The sequence below is a fragment of the Amblyomma maculatum genome, chromosome 10 (assembly GCF_055883805.1).
Source record: "Amblyomma maculatum isolate TAMU_Amacu chromosome 10, ASM5588380v1, whole genome shotgun sequence".
Classification (NCBI taxonomy): Eukaryota; Metazoa; Arthropoda; class Arachnida; order Ixodida; family Ixodidae; genus Amblyomma; species Amblyomma maculatum.
Genome location: NC_139353.1, coordinates 29498307 through 29514537, shown reverse-complemented (window position 1 = coordinate 29514537; position 16231 = coordinate 29498307). Strand labels below are relative to the sequence as shown.

Here is a 16231-nt window from a genome sequence, read left to right as displayed (position 1 = left end):
AGGCACCGGTGAGATTCGAACTCACGATCTCCTGTTTACTAGACAGGCGCTTTAACCAACTAAGCCACGGCGCCGCACAAGAGAAAGGAAAACTCACTTCATCCGAAGCACCAACTAAATATCGCTAGGCTCTCTGCATCTAATTAATGTTCTGCGCACGCTGCCTTCGACCTTGCCAAGTTACCGCCCTCCGAGGACACTGCGCTCTCGCTCCGTTAGTGTGTATATGGAGTGGCATATAATACAAACAATTGGCCCATTTATTGACCTGAAATATTTCCATTTTTTTCTGTTAAGCTTTCCTTTTTTTTTTTTGCCTTTATAGCGCTACTTAGCGTACACGGAGTAGGATCGAAGAAAGCAGATCGTGTGAGGGCAAAGCCAAGGTGAACGTGCGATCCATCTTGCGCACACTGAGCTCCCTTCTTTGCGGTCAGGAGAAGGTGGGTAGGTCGAGGGGCGGAATTTGACAGCAAGACGCCACCAAACTCCTCAAAATGCTTTAAAAAAAAAATCCTAAAATTTGTCAATTGTACTCCCTTCGACACAAATTCGCAGGTTTTCTTTGCTGTTGACTTAAGGCAGACGTTATGAAGCACTAATGTGGCAACAGCTAGGTGACTTTCCTCAAGAGTCAACCGGTCCAGATCAGTCGATATCACGAAACACCTTAGTTGATCAGGTGCGGAGCAGACAGTGCACGCATTTCCCTTACTACATGGCAGGTGTGGCCACAACATAATAAACACACACGGCAAATAGACGGTAAACTCAATAATCAAACACAATGACACGCGTTTATCACTTAACGAAGAACCTACAAAACTTCACAGACTGTACTATGAAATTCATGCGGAATTCATGCTTGTTCCGTACCCAGTCAAAAAAATTCAATGGGTCCAATTGGGAATTTGCCAATTGAAATGAATTGGTCAAAAACCAATTGTGTTTTCGCCACCCGTTGGGCCTGACCATTTCATATGAACTAGTGCTCCCAATTGGGAATAATTGGTCACCCATGAAGACCAAATGGTTCCCCAATTGAACTCAAATGTCATACCCATTGAGCCCAAATGGTTTGAACTCACATAGCTGAAAAAAAAAAGAATGGAGATGCAATTTCAATGTTTTCTCTAATTATGCCTGCACTTAGAGTGAACACGGTATAATCAATTAATAAGATTAAGCGGCATATACTTTTTATAAGAACTTAAATTTTTCACTGTTGTCTTTTTAGAGGTATGTACGTATATCTGTGCACCTCTCAGTCAAGGATATCACTGACTTGACTTTCCCAATTGGGAATGTTTGCTTAGGATCAATTAGAACCAATGGGAAGCCCAGTTGGAAGCCCAATTCGTTTCAAATGGGCGTCCCAATTGGGAGCGAAGGGATCCCAATTGGGATTGAACTAACCCATTGGGCTTCCCATTAGCCCAATGGGTTTATTCAATCCCAATTGGGATGCCCCGTTGGTTTATTGGGAGTCACGAAACCAACTGGGCGTCCCAATTGGGAGTGAAGAAACCAACTGGGCTTCCCAATTGGGAGTGAAGAAACCAGTTGGGTTGGACAGTACCCATTGGACAAACCATTTGGGATTGGCAGAAGCAATTCAATTTGACTGGTCTTCCCAATTTGACCCATTGATTTTTTTTTTACTGGGTTATCCTTGCTGAAATGGATTGTAGTTTGCTGTCCTTTCATCCCTAAATTTTTGTCTTGTGAACCAGTCCTGTACGAGTCTGTATATGTTTACAGTATCTACAATTAAGGAAGAATATAATATAATGCGGCTGAGAACGAAGGCTTGCACAAGTTTTAGTTTCTCCTTTTCTTTCAGCCCCGCCGCGGTGGTGCAGCGGTAAGACCAAGGGTAAGACGCCCGACTACTGTGCCTGAGTTCCCGGGTTCGATCCCGACCGCGGCGGCGGCTGCGTTTCGATGGAGGCGAAACAAAGTGGCGTCCGTGTGCTGTGCAAGTCAGCGCACGTTAAAAATCTCCAGGTACTCCTCCACTACGCCTCCCCTTTCTCTCTTTACACTTTCACTCCCACCTTCCTCCCTTCGGGTTCGAACCCGGGTACTCCGGCACAGTAGTCGAGCGTCTTACCACACCACCCCGGCGGGGCAGACACGCAGCTCTGCACTGCCACAGAGCCTCGTCTGTATGGTATATATCCTCTATGATTGCGACACTACTTACATATTCAGTTATTTTAATACTTACCGCCTATATTTAGCCACGATCAATGTTTTCAGAACATAGTGCCCGTTATTTTGCGTTCTATATATTCATCTCAAATTACAAGATGAACCGTGTCTTATACTGCTTTACGCGGCCCGTGCGTGTCACCGCCCTCGCGATATATATATATATATATATATATATATATATATATATATATATATATATATATATATATATATATATATATATATATATATATATATATATATATATATATATATATATATACACACACTTAGCCATGCAACATGTTGGGGCGTGGTACAAGACGTTCATAAAAAAAAAAAAAAGAAAAAACGCCTGGGCGACGCACCTCCTAGACGGGGGAGGGGGGGTCGTCTCGAAACGCTCCGCAGATATTTATGATAAATATGCTTTACAGAGATGTTAGACGCGAAATGTTGTTGCATACGTATATTCATGGTCTTAAAATAATGCACCAGCTCTTTACACACGACTGCTTTCGTAGGCGCAAAGTTAGCTTCATTGCAAACCGTTCTTTACATATATTATAGTTTGTTCCTCGCTACCGCAGTGCATTTCTAACTCAGATTCAAGGTGCCCGTGTGCTGTGCGATGTCAGTGCACGTTAAAGAACCCCAGGTGGTCGAAATTTCTGGTGTCTTCCACTACGGCGTCTCTCATAGCCTGAGTCACCTTGGGACATTAAACCCCACAAACCAACCAACCAATCTAGACAACCAGGGGTTTCAAATGTAGATTGCCTCCGCAGCACACTTAGTCACATTTCTTCAATGTGCGGAACAACGTTTAACGACCGGGCGTGGTGCTTCGGGTGCTCTGCGAAACGACAAAAATGTTGCGGTAAGTTGCGTTTACGTGGGTTTCTATGTGTCCCCCCCCCCCCCCCTCTCCCACATACGTTTCGCGGTGTTTTAAGAATGCTTCGCAGCGGTAATGAGATTTTATCCTTTCATTATCTGTTCTAAGATGTTCATGGTTGTGCTGTACCGAATAAAAACATCACAGGTGTCCCGCGAAATTAATAAAAAATCTGCTTTGAAATCTTTCGGTTCCATGTATTCCTATGGGTGCTAGTGCTAGGCCTACTTTTCACCCCCAGTAGGCTCAGCCTGGCTACAGAAGCGCCATCGCATCGTGCTTACATCCTAGATCGGCGTTGGTCTATAAGGCGAGATGTTTGATCACTTATCGTTCGGAGTTTTTGGATTAAGTCGGTGTTTTTGATTCCAAGGCAATTTTGTTCGTCTCTAGCTTCACTGCTGCTTGCTGCAGCGTAGCTATAGCTATATAGCCTCTATAGCGTAGCTGTCCAATATCGTCGGCATAGGAGGAGGAGGAAACTTTATTGAGGAGATATCTCAAGCCGCCCCAGGGGTGGTCGTCGCTCGGCGACCTAGCTCCTTGGCCCAGGCCGTGATAGCGTGTTGCCGCCTGGATCAGAGCTAAGCAGATTACCAATTCGTCGGCATAGAAGAGAGAGAGACTTTTTACACCGACATTGACCTCGGAGGGGTTCAGCCAGGGGGAGGGTCTCCTTGCCAGATCTCCTACACAGCCTCGCAAAATTGTTTTCCGTTTATGCAGTTACTCTCATTGGGTAAGATGTTTCGTGAGGTCGCAATCACGTGGTCTCGCGCGGGTATTTCAATCTTTAGATCTAGAACACTTTCTATGCCGATCGCGGCCCCTTCTGCGGCCTAGACAACCGTAAAGGCTACGCAAAACACAAGCAGGGAAAGTAAAGCACCTGTCGCATCACTCGTGGGTTCTGCGCGGCAGCATTGCTCTAAATTTGCAGGGCACGTGCCACCGCCATTTTTAGTCATGTGTCTTCAATAAGCGCCGCTAAGGGCGTGCAATTGGGCTTTTCTTCTTAATGCTCAAGGCTTTACTGCACATGGATCACTACGGGCGGGTTTTCGCATACAACTGCGAAATACTTTATTTTCACACCTCTATCAGTTTCAACAGCTGAGCGATGGCTAAGATGCCAAAGTCATGGCTGAGTCTGGCTTCAAGTCATGATAGGGATGAAAATACCGATATAATTTGGCTGCTTTGCTTGTCTTTATTCCTATATTCTTCAGGTGTTTTGTAGTGAACTAATATAAATGACGGAGTGCTTCATCACTCACGTGACCTGGACTTAACTATCATGTCAGCCATCACTTGGCTGCCGAAGCCAAACGAGTGAGAAAAAAAATTTGATTATAAATTACTTAGCTGCCACAGCAAATAGCATGCGGCTGTCCCTGTATAGTACATCTTATGCATCATTACAAAGAAGAAAACATGCAACCAAAAATAAACCTCTAAAGGAATATTGAGGGTTTGAAAACACTGGCAATTTGTGATTATCTCACAAAGCCCCCCCAAAAATCCGTAAACTACGCCTTGGTTTGAACTTTGCGTACGAGTTCGTGGCGTGGCTGCACACCAATTATTGACGTCAGCAATCATGTGTCCCGTCACGCAGCTACTTACGTGTTAAGCTACTTGCCATGTCAGTTGACCTTTGACCTTGACTTTTGGTGCAAACGTAGCTAACCAAAGTGGTTGTGCCTTAAGTTCGAACTTAACCTAGTAGATGTTTAAAGGCCATCGGAAGCACACGGTGGCCTTGAATTTTTCACTTAGTGAAGCTATCACTTCAAAATTGCAGGGGTTTAAGCATGCGTTGAACTTAGTGATAGAGCGAGAGCTGCGAGTGTTGCAGTGATAGCCTCTGTAACATCGCCTTTTCAGTCTGTGGTCTTTTTATAATTTTTCTTATAATTGTTTCACAGGGAAGTAGAGGCATAGTATCAATCACACTTCTTGTAGACATCTGAACCGGCACTGCATGGCAACAGTTGTTTTTGAACCTTCAGTTTTTCAATGCCAAATTTGCTTCCATGCCGATGGCTTAAAAACCTGGCATAGTCGAAGCTCTCGCTTAAAAAATTCGGGTGCATTTTTTACTACAAATTTTTAATACTGAGCTTTCTTTCCTGTTCCATTACAAAATAAAAGCTAAAAACTCATATATTATGCAAGGATGTTATTTCAGGCTAATTGGTGCATTTTTTAATGTTGGTTTTAAGTGCAGAGCAATGGGACACAAAATACAGAGTAGACAGGACAAGACGTAACAAAATAGTAGTCTGTCTATTGTTTTTCTTGTCAGATGTGACGGGCTCCAATTCTTTTTACAGACTTCAGCAAAATGTTTATAATCAGTAACCGACGATTAGAGCAGGATGTGGAAAATTGTGATTATTTTCATTGGCACATAACTAAAGCTGACACGTGCCGAAAGTTATATGAAAATAAAGTTTCACGCTGCACTTTTCCGCCACACAAATTTTAGCTTGGAGTGAAGCCTCTACTACATGTACAACAATGTTTTGTCCGGAGAGATTGTCGAAGTCATCCGAGTTCAACGACAAGAAAGGATATATACTTATATTTACTTAATTTCAGAAAATGCTCCCTCGACGCCGACTTGTATAGATGGCACAGCAAGTGCTACTGTAGCTAGTGAATACAGTTCTGGGAGCCGCAACTTCTCCTCCTTTCAAAATTCAAAGCACTCTAGTCTGCTTATTCTGGGCCCCTTTTCAAATGTGTAGAGCTGGCTCTGTACTTCAATTTTGAGAGAACTGCCACTGTCTCAGAGTCCTTGCAGGCTATCTTCTCTTTCCATAAGAAACGCTTCAAGCTCATTCTTAACTTGTAAGCTCTTAGGGGGAGATTCTGCTGCTGCCTGTACCGGTACTCGATTGGCGTTGGCTATCCTATGAAGCCGCTTCCATGTGGTGAACAAATGCCGATTTGGTGGGCCCCTTTCCTGGCTGGTCAACGTAAAGTGGCATCGAGGGTCTCACGCTGCAGTTCACCACTTGCGCAATTACTGCCCTTCCCTCTTCTGATTTTTATTCTCTTAGGGCCTAGTCGCTCCCTCGGTCCATTTGACCTCGTCCCTTTCCCTGCTTTTCAAGGTTTTTGTACAGACATCCCTCGTCACTGCGCAACATGTAGACCAGGTTACTCATTCGATAAGTTTTCTCTCAATAGTGCACTTCTTTCAATGCCACTTTCTAAACTGCCTTAGGTATTTACATCAGTGTTGGTGGATAAAGCAATGAAACTTATTTTTCGACACCGTATTTGTAAAGGCCGAAACAATAGCACACCAAATAAAGCTTGTGAATTAATACTCCTACCAGTAATCCCATTCAGTTCCTTGCTCCTCCCAGTTTTCACATTTGAATATCGGAGCTTCATTCCAGGCATCGTTTAACTTGCCAAGGGAAATAAAGCAAGCAGTCATCACTAGGGACAAAAAAAAGAGAAGACAAAAGGAGAAATCAGCTTATGGAATGCTATGTTCAGATACAATTCAAGGAGAGACCGGTAAATTTATGCTCACGGAGGCCTTCCTACCATCAGCGTCGGATTATAACCAAACTGCACCTGCTGGTGCCTCATCGCATATGGCTGCTATGCATGCGCCATGAGACTCATTGAAGCAACGTCGAACGATAATAAAATGATTTGCGTGACATATTTTTAACTGATTCATCAGTATCGCTTTTCAGTTGCATATGGTTATTATATATTTATTCACTGTGAGGGAGGAGTGCCGGCATAAGCGGACCAATGCCACGAGGGGAGGACGAAGGGGATGTGTTCACGTGTAGGAGTGCGGATCTTGGAGGCCGAGTGGTGCGCGTGTGTGGGGGTGCGGATCTTGGAGGCCGAGTGGGCAGTTGCAGGGAAGTGAATGAGATGGTGCGAATGCATGCAGATGGGTGAAAAGAAGGGACTCTGGAAAGACTGCGCGGGAAGGAGAGAGTTGAGATAGACGTGTGTTCGGAGCACAACGGTAAGTCTGTGGTTGAACGTGACATCACATAAATATATAACTCATCCTACGAATTATCTGCTATTAATTCCCTGCCTAGGAAGGCTATCGCATGGGGCAACTTTCTCCATGAGCGGAGCCATTGCGCAGTGCAGCGGCCACCCATGTTCGGGACGAAATGATAGCTACGCACGTGGCAATACATTTTTACTTTTTCTTGCCATCTTTTTGCAAGGGACGATTTTTCAGTTACGATATTAGCGATGTGCAGTGGCGCTTAGGAAATAAGCGAGGGGAGCGCTTTACAAGCAGTAGTGAAAAAAAAAAAGACAAGTGCTAGCAATAGTGCATCAGAACCGTACCGCAAACCAGTTCGGAACAGTTTCTCCAATTTGTTCCGGTCCGTGTTCAGTTCCAAGATGGCAGAAAAATTCAGGTTCGGCTCCAGTTAGATACCCTACCGAAAACACCATTTACCAAACAGAAAGGCTAGCCATGAGACACACCACGCCAACTTTGCCATCATTTGCATACTATCAATTTCCTGATCGACGTGTTACTTGTCTTGCCCAAAACTTTGCTTTGCTCTCTTCTCGAACACAAAGACATAGACGAGTGCATGACAGTAACTTCTGGGGTGCCCTGTAAACACTTTTATTTCACGACAAAGCAACAAAATCTTCTTCAAAATCACGTGCGCATATAACATGCAACATCGTCAACAACCAATAGGAAAATAATGAACAAGCTGCCAAAGGAGAGAGACCTGTCCCAAGCTTCCAATGCAGCCACAGTAGACTGGCAAGTGGACCTCGATAAAGCTAAGGTACCATTCATTCGCTTGCCTTCAAACAAAGTTCCAGTCCAAAAGTCTTGTATAAAAGCTACCACCTTGACATCACCTAGGAAAAAACAGCGTTAAGCTGTCACAGAACACAGGTAAAAATGTGCTTCTGTGAGTAGTGCGGCACATACAGTTTCAATAAGCTGGCAATACACAGCAGAGATAGCCAGCTAACTCGCATATCCTCAGCCAAGTCAATGTTCAGCCAAGTGTGGTAGAGCATAGCAAAGCCACGCCCCGCTCGTAGAAGCTGTGTGACTCCCGCGGGTCAGCCGCAGGAAGGTCGACGGTGAACAACAAGTCTGTGCGACTGGAGTTGAGGTACACCGGAAGAGTCACCTGCACAAAATTATGGAAACAATGAGGACAAAATGGTATTGGTGATGAACTGAGCAGAGGCAGCGGCTATTGCTTCATTTATTATGGTAGTTACAATCAAATACTATTTAGTTAAATGCAAATAACCGCACATCCTCATGGCCATCAAAAAGCTGGCTTCCAACAGCTTGCCAGCATATGGTGAAGGCTACTGCAACATCTTGAGAAGTAGTTAGAAAGAAGTTTGCGCTACATACATACCCCGATTCCGAATATATTGTGAGGTGCGTTTTGAGACCGATGAAGTGAGGTAAATAAACTCTCATTAAATTAGTGCAAATATATTTTCCTGCGAGGTTCCCAGCTCATGTGACAGTTAAATAGCTTCAGGACACCCACAAGTTGACCAGGCCTTTTTTGTGTAGGACACTCCAATTTTTTAAATTTCACTCTAAGTTTAGAAATGGTATGCCACATTTTATGGGCGACAATTTTATACAGGCAACAGTAACCTCAGAGGCCATAAAGCAGGTGCAACCATACAATTTCCTTCATTCACATTTAATAGTCTAGCCTTAACTACACCACGTTTAGTAATGCAAAGCTGCACATGGATTCATGTACAGCCCATGTACAGCCTTCGTCAAACTCCCATGTAGTACAGCGAGTAATAAGTGAAACATGAACGAGACATCCATAATGCATGTGGCAAAACAAGATCTTTCAAAGGAGACCGAGTACTAATGCACTCTCGCCCTAGTGTTCCAGCTGCCCCATTCACGTTACGTTTCAGGCTGACGATGGTACGACCCACTGCGGTCGCCATTTAAGAAACTTGGCTCCCCACTTATTCTCTTACTCACCATGGCCTGGCCGGCAGTGTCGTCCTCGCGGTACTTGACCCACCGGATGGTGGTTAGGGGCAGTTCGGTGAATATGGTGGAAGTTAGGCTGAGCCGGCTCTGGACACACTTGGCACCCTGCAGCTTCAGGCCGGCAAGGGCGAAACTGTACTCGTCCATCGGGCCGGGCTTCTCGTCCGCGTCAGACACCCGCACCTGGTCACGTTGTGTTGCGGCATCAAAGAAGGACGTCACTGTCAGTGGTGGCAACTTTCAAGCACAGAGACAAAATGAGCCCCCCTCACTGCTCGGCCACTAGAAAACACACTACAGGCTGCACTTGTCAGGAGCAAGAAATGACAGATAGCTTGCGACGAGCCTGGCTTGTTAAAGTTTGCTAGGCGGTTAATGCCCCTGATGCTTACAATGCCTGAAGCTGCCAGTTCAATTTACTCAAGCTTCACAGACTTGCTTAGGATCAATATGAGTACGGCATGCCCAATGAACAAGTTTATGGTCAAACAGTAGTTTTCCCATTCTGAATCAATTTTCTAGAACTGTGACCACTCAACAATAAAGATGGCTGGCAAAGATCTTGTACACAGTTACACCAGCTATGTGCCGAAACAAAATCTTTGAGACCAACCGGTGACACAGTTGTGGTGACACTGACCTCCAGCGAGAGCTCTTCCAAGGACCAGCCGTTGGCCTGGGCCACATACTGGCGGGTGGCCGTGATGTAGGCCTCCGGATTGAACAGGCCGCCCAGCCAGATGTGCAGGGACTGTGGGGTGTAAATTAGGCATGTGTAAAAGTCGGTGTTGAAAAGGGCGAGATGCCATAAACTGCTATCGGGCACGAGCAGAAATGTTTTCTGCTACAGGACAAATTTTTTGGAAATATTTTGGCACCTCTAAGACGGCCGTGTTGTGCGACGTCACGGTCTCGTGACGTCGCACCCAACCCACCAACAAACGAGTGCCAGGATATGTCACTTGCCACCTCCCAGGGCATTTTCACACACAAAGCCAACAATAACGAGTCTTTCTAGAGAACAAGGTCATTAACCAATGAGGATTATCAACTGAGCACTTATACTCAAGAGTTGATTTACGCGTGGCAATATATTACAGTAGAAAGTGAGACTGACACATAGTGTTTAGAACCAAGACCGCTAAAATCAAGCGTTCCAGAAACATGCACTCTTTTGAATGTAAAACAACTGGATCAAATCGAGCATAGAATATTCTGAAATTATCAAACCCACTACTCTACTGACCTTGAGGGCTGCTGCTCCTCCCGAAGTGCACGCCTGGGAGACCCTCTGCAGCTGCTTGATGCGGTCCGAGAAGTCCGTCACCCACTGGATGACAGTACATCCGGGGGACACCGTGTACTTCTTCCAGTGGGACGGAAGCATGCCTGAAGAGGGAAAGGCAGAGCATAAACTCTTGAATTTGCTATCTCCTGTACTGAAAAGCATTGATGTCTTCAACCTGCCCCCTATTTTTCCCCAGAAAATCACAAGTTGCAAAGAGCACTTTGCCTCCTTTATTTACTGTACAACCATAAATTAGCTGTATGGTTGTCCTTCCCTATACATTCTGCAAAACTGTCTTTCCTTCAATACAACATTATTATGCAACTAACTTTCAGCCCTAGTTAGCGCCAACACAAAAAGCATTTCATACACACCAAACTTGGTTTTATTGACCTTCTTTAGCACGTTGAAGCGCTAGAGGTAGCCAACTCGACGCTAGACCTCGACAAAAAAAGCGACCCATTTGTTTGCCGCTGCCAAGGTCTTGGGCAACTGGCGGCCATATTAGAGGGCATCCACAACCGACCTACCTTTGGCAAGATCCGCGATCATGGTCCTGTGGTAGTTGGTCTGGCGTCGCTCGCCACGACAGATGCGCACCATGTCCTCCAGGTCCGAGCGCACCACCTGTATAGAATGAAGGAAAAAAAAAAAAAAAATAAAGAACAGGCAGCTGTCTTAAAACTCTCATAAATCTACCTAACTCATGGTTCCTCGGGAAATGGCAAGTCACCACACCCAGAAATTGTCAAGTTCCTGTTTCTGGGAACTCTACACAGGCTTAATGGAAAACACCTCATGGGCACCTCAGCATTAGGCACGGTGGGTAGTGGGAAAGGGGATAGGTATACATTTGGATGCTCCTGGAACCCACAGATGATGCACTGCCGTCCTGCGGTGACAGGTCGTGAAATAGGCTGCAACGAACCTAAGATTACCTTGCTCCCTGGATGACTCAGAATGTCCTACACTTAAAACTGCTTAAAACGAAGCTGCTGAAAGTTGCAACTTTGTTGCACGTTTCCGTTATTATGCAGCTGTTGCATGAAGGCTGAAAAGGTCAATACTTAACGGGTTTATGTAAGAGATATCACATTGAAAATGTATGTGGTAACTCCCCCTACTCCCCGTTCAAATTACAAAAGCGGTGAAACGTTCTTGCGGGCAATCACGTTGGTGGCAATGGGCGCACACCGGTTTCCCCTTGTCTTTTCCCTGCTGCAAGTGAGCGTGGATTACTGTAGTGCTACGTTCCAAAAGCGAAAGCAGTGAAGAGTGCAGAGTTTGACAAGCAACCTGCCGTCAGCGGGGAATTGAGAACTTTTCTAAAATTGAGAATTTTGTTACATGGCGGTTTGTTACACAGAGGTTCAACTGTGTCCCACAAACTCCTCAAGGCATGAACGATTTCAGTTTAATGGGCAGCCACGGCCTGGATTCTTAACTGAAAAGGGTAGGAGAATACATTCGCGCAGTTTGCCAGTCACTTAAAACTGTCCCTGCACTCTTTTTTGCTCGACATTATGGAGCATTAGATGCTTATGTTACGAGGTAGCTGCACTCACCTTGAGCAGCTTGGCTCCCTGGTTGACCTCACGCTCGAGGCACCGGTAGAGTGGGTCACCGATGTTGTCCTTGGTGCGCCGCAGGCCGTTGAGGCTAGGCGGGAGCAACCGCAGCCAGGTGGAGCCCGACTGCTGGAGCGTCGCCATCCAGGCAGGTCGGCCGTCGCCCGGCACGGCCCTCTCGCCCTCCTCCGCCGCATACGCGGGCTCGTCATCGTCCTCCAGCAGCTGCATCTTGAGCAGCTTGGCAATCAGGTCGCTGCCTGCAAGCAGAAGCCCAACCTTGGTGTCAGCTTGAGGAGAATACAGATCTATCCTTACCAACACTTTACCTTAACTTTCATAATCTCAGAGCTAAAAAAAGTTTGTTTAGGTTGGTTTGGTTTATGGGGTTTAATGTCCTAAAGTGACTCAGGCTCTGAGAGACGCTGTAGTGGACGGCTCCGGAAATTTCGACCAGCAGGGGTTCTTTAACACGCACTGACATTGCACAGCATACGGGCACTGTGCTTTTCGCTTCCATCGAAGAGTGGCCACAGTGTCCAGGAGTCGATGATTCAATCCCGCGTCCTTGCGCACAGGAGTCGAGTGCCCTAACCACTACATCACCCAGGCAGGGCCTAAAAAAAGTATAATTATGTGTTTCTCACCTCGGTTTGTGAGCAGCACCTTCTCAGCATTGTTTGGCAGTCCAAGCCACGATGGTGTCTGTCGGTCAGACAGCGACTCGACCCAGTGCAGGAATTGGTCCCGTCTGCAGTAAGCAAGAATGGGCAGTCTATGAGGACACAGAAGGAAACGTCACGTCGCTGCTGCGTCCCTGCTCTACTTCTCCATTACAGGTCCACCACTGTTGTAGCCACAAAAGGGGGTATGTTCACTGTTTTCTGCATGCACTAACTTCTTATGCCAAATTGCACATTTTCTGTCACAATCTTTTCATTTTTGGTGCTTCCTGAAAGGTCGTCATAAATGAAAACCCTCAAATATACTGCGTACAATGAACCAAAAGGTTGTCCTACACTGAAGAAACGCACAAAAAAATCAATGAAAAAGATCAATAAAAACGATTAATAAAATGCAACAGAAAACTGTCGACAAGAGGCAGAGAAGTAGGCAGGAAGGAAAAAAAAGAGAAGAAAAGGAGGAACACAGAAAACAGAAATCCAGCATACCGTATCCCCTCTGGACTGGCGATGCCCTTTTCCAGATTGTCCGATGGGCTGGGTTCGATCAGCATGAAGTCCGGCTCGAAGCTCTTGGCCGTGAACAGCTTGTTCAAGAATGAGTTCAGCAATCGCTACGAAGAAGAGGAAGAGCACAGAAAGGATAAATTTACAGGAAAGCAGCAACAACAAACTTCTTCACTGTCAGCCCCCAAGCGAAACTGTTCAAGCCTCACATAGCTTAATGTGGTGTGACATCACCTGTTGAAGGTCCCATTCTCAAAATAGTGCAAACATTCAGTCTCACCAATGATGTTAAACCTGGAAAGCGCATAAAAAACACACGGACAACAGCAAAAGACACATGAGCGCTAACATGTTTAACCAACTTGCCCAAACTCAGCCATTTACTCACCAATGAGCTAGTAAATTCAAGTTTTAAAAATTTCACCTCTGGCATAACCACCCACCTGATCGAACTCGTTGTCAATCTTGCCTCCGTAGATGCACTGGCCAAAGAGGATTCGCAGTGCATTCCAGGGAACCTTCTCCGGGGGCAGGTTGGTGCGTCCCTGCATGGAAAAGGGGATAAAAAAAGATGACAGGTTTAACCCTGCTAAACATAGTTAGGCGAAGCGAAAGCATGGTTTTGCTTGGTGACACCTACCATGGCGATGGTGTCAATCCAGGTGTCCAGGGTGTCACAAGCTACCCGCAGGTCTGATTCGTTGAACTCGTAGTGTTTGGCCCAACCCAGAGGAGCATACCGGAGCCGCTCCTGGACGATGGCATGGAACCAGGCCAGCAGGAAGTAGAGCCGTGCTCGCTCTCCCGGGGCCTGCAAGGACGTGCAACATAGGCGAGAGGAAGGTTGACGCGTGATCACATAGTACAGACGTAGTATTGGGAATCGAACACCGAAAGCACTGATGCGTCATGAGAACTACCTCGCTCGGAGCTTAGTTCCCATAGATTGCAAGAAACCGCACATGTAGTTTGCAGAATTACACCTCAGAATGTATTAAAGTCACACGTTAAGCCTAAAGCACATTAAAACCAGCCGCAGATGAGGGTTGTCCCAACGTGACCACAAGATGGTGTTAGAATTTTTTGAACTGGCACCTGGCCTTTTCATAAGTGGAAAGTGTTTTTTCTTTCCTTGCTATCCTTTGTCGGAAGCTGAGTAGAAATCCCTACTGCTCTTTAGGAACAAAAATGGTTAAAGCACTTAAAAAGCGCTGCGTCTTGCTATGTAAGCAGCTGAAAAGAGATGGCCAAGGGAATCAAGTCTTCACTTGAAAGCAGAAATAGATTTCCCAAACATAAACAAAATATGCTGCAAGTAGAATACGGGGTACGTGAGAATAGAGTAGCTACATTAATCACAACTTTAGAGTTCCACAATGTTGAGTTTTTGTGAGCAGTCCACATTTTCCCCCTTTCCTTTGCCACTTGGGCTTCATTCACCGAGGAGACGCACCTTCATCATGCGCTGTGCGGGCACGGTGGAGAAAGTGCGCAGCAGATTGGCCCGGATGCCCGGCGGGGGCTCGAAGAGGAAGACGCGGCCGGCGCGGAGCAGGTTGACGGGCACCTTGGGGTGCACCTCGAGAGTGAGGAAGAGGCGGAAGGCCGGGTGGGGCTGCAAGGCGTGCAGCTTCTTTTCCAGCTGCACCAGCCACTGTGGGGCCAGGTGCACATTCTTCAGCATCACCCACCTGTGGATGGGCAACCCCCAAACACAAGTAATCAGCCAAATACACGCAATGAGACATTCCCGTTGTCTCTACATGTTAAACGCTTCACAAGCCTGCCTCCTCACATAGGCATAAACGATTTGGCTTGGTTTGATTGTGGGGTTTAACATCCCAAAGCAACTAAGGCTATGAGAGACGCCATAGTGGAGGACTCTGGAAATTTCGACCACCTGGGTATCTTTAACGTGCGCTGACATCGCACAGCACACGGACGCCTCTTCGTTTCGTCGAAACGCAGCCGCCGAGGTCGGGTTCGAACCCGGGTACTCCAGCACAGTAGTCGGGCGTTTCACCACTGCACCACCCCAGCGGGTGGTGCATCTTTTACTAGAAGGTGAAGAGAACAAAAAGTACCCAATACTGACAAGAATCTCACACTAACAAAAGTGTAACATAAGGCTCTCACCGACTGCTTGCTTATGAATAAGCTAGGCCTTTACAATCTACTCCTCTGCTCCCTTCTTTGATTGCTTCTCACAACGAGGCACACGCACCGCCCATTCTTGGAGGCAGCATTGATGGCCTTCTCAGCCTGGCTGAAGCCCTCGGCCGAGCCCATGGCCAGGGAAGTGATGCTGCGGCCCAGCTCGGCCGCCAGGTCGTCCACTCGACCGCTGGCATCGTAGCCAGGCACCGAGCACATCAGGATCGGGGTGCTGGCCTTCACCTGCACGGGACAAAGAAAGGGCAGGCGTGTCAAGAGGTTTGGCCGGGCAGAAGAGCAGGAGCTAGGCAGGTGGAGAGAAGTATCTGCGGCACACTTCGCCGTCCTGACTGTGAGAAGAGTTGAAGCTGCGAAAGTCTTGTCACCAGTGTGCCCTTCACTTTCTTGTGCTAAGCGTTTGTTTGTTTGTTTGTTTTGTACGGTTTAACGTCCCCAAGCGACTCAGGCTATGAGAAACGCCATAGTGGAGGGCTCCGAGAGTTTTGACCCCCTGGGGTTCTTTAACGTGCACTGGCATCGCACAGTACGCGGAGGCCTTGCTTTTCGCTTCCATCAAAAAGAGGCCACCGCTGCCGAGATTCGATCGTGCATCCTTGAGCAGAGTAGTTAAGCGCCCTAACCACTGCACCACCACGGCAGCAGGGCTTGTGCTAAACTTGTTTCCATGCAAACCTAAACAAATGAAAGTTTTAGCATCCCCTCTCTGCACTGCATGACATGTGGGGTTAATTTAGAAAAAGTGTGCCTTACAAGACATGTACTAATTAGTTAGCTGAACTTCATCGCAGCAAACAGGAAAAAAATCAAAACGCAGTCTAAGCCCACTCGTAAAGGTTGTAGTTGAAATGAATGCTCATTTGCAATGAACAAGAGTGTAACTACCAGTATATG

At 46.5% G+C, this 16231-nt stretch overlaps 1 protein-coding gene and 1 non-coding gene across 3 annotated transcripts in view; both read right to left on the bottom strand.

Annotated features, from left to right (window-relative positions):
* Positions 1 to 74, bottom strand: TRNAT-AGU (transfer RNA threonine (anticodon AGU)). Its single transcript has one exon. It is a non-coding gene; the product is annotated as a tRNA-Thr (tRNA).
* A 7638-nt stretch (positions 75 to 7712) lies between these two features.
* Positions 7713 to 16231, bottom strand: part of Dhc64C (dynein heavy chain, cytoplasmic) — an 82800-nt gene continuing 74281 nt past the window's right edge. For both annotated transcript variants that reach the window (XM_084582355.1, XM_084582356.1), the window contains exons 66-77: positions 15390 to 15562; positions 14619 to 14856; positions 13806 to 13976; positions 13609 to 13710; positions 13148 to 13272; positions 12623 to 12726; positions 11973 to 12235; positions 10938 to 11034; positions 10366 to 10508; positions 9760 to 9870; positions 9108 to 9302; positions 7713 to 8265 (exon numbers count right to left, since the gene is read on the bottom strand). In XM_084582355.1, the coding sequence (XP_084438481.1) occupies positions 8128 to 8265; positions 9108 to 9302; positions 9760 to 9870; positions 10366 to 10508; positions 10938 to 11034; positions 11973 to 12235; positions 12623 to 12726; positions 13148 to 13272; positions 13609 to 13710; positions 13806 to 13976; positions 14619 to 14856; positions 15390 to 15562 (1860 nt within the window). In that variant the 3' untranslated portion in view covers positions 7713 to 8127. The remainder of the gene's footprint in view (positions 8266 to 9107; positions 9303 to 9759; positions 9871 to 10365; positions 10509 to 10937; positions 11035 to 11972; positions 12236 to 12622; positions 12727 to 13147; positions 13273 to 13608; positions 13711 to 13805; positions 13977 to 14618; positions 14857 to 15389; positions 15563 to 16231) is intronic.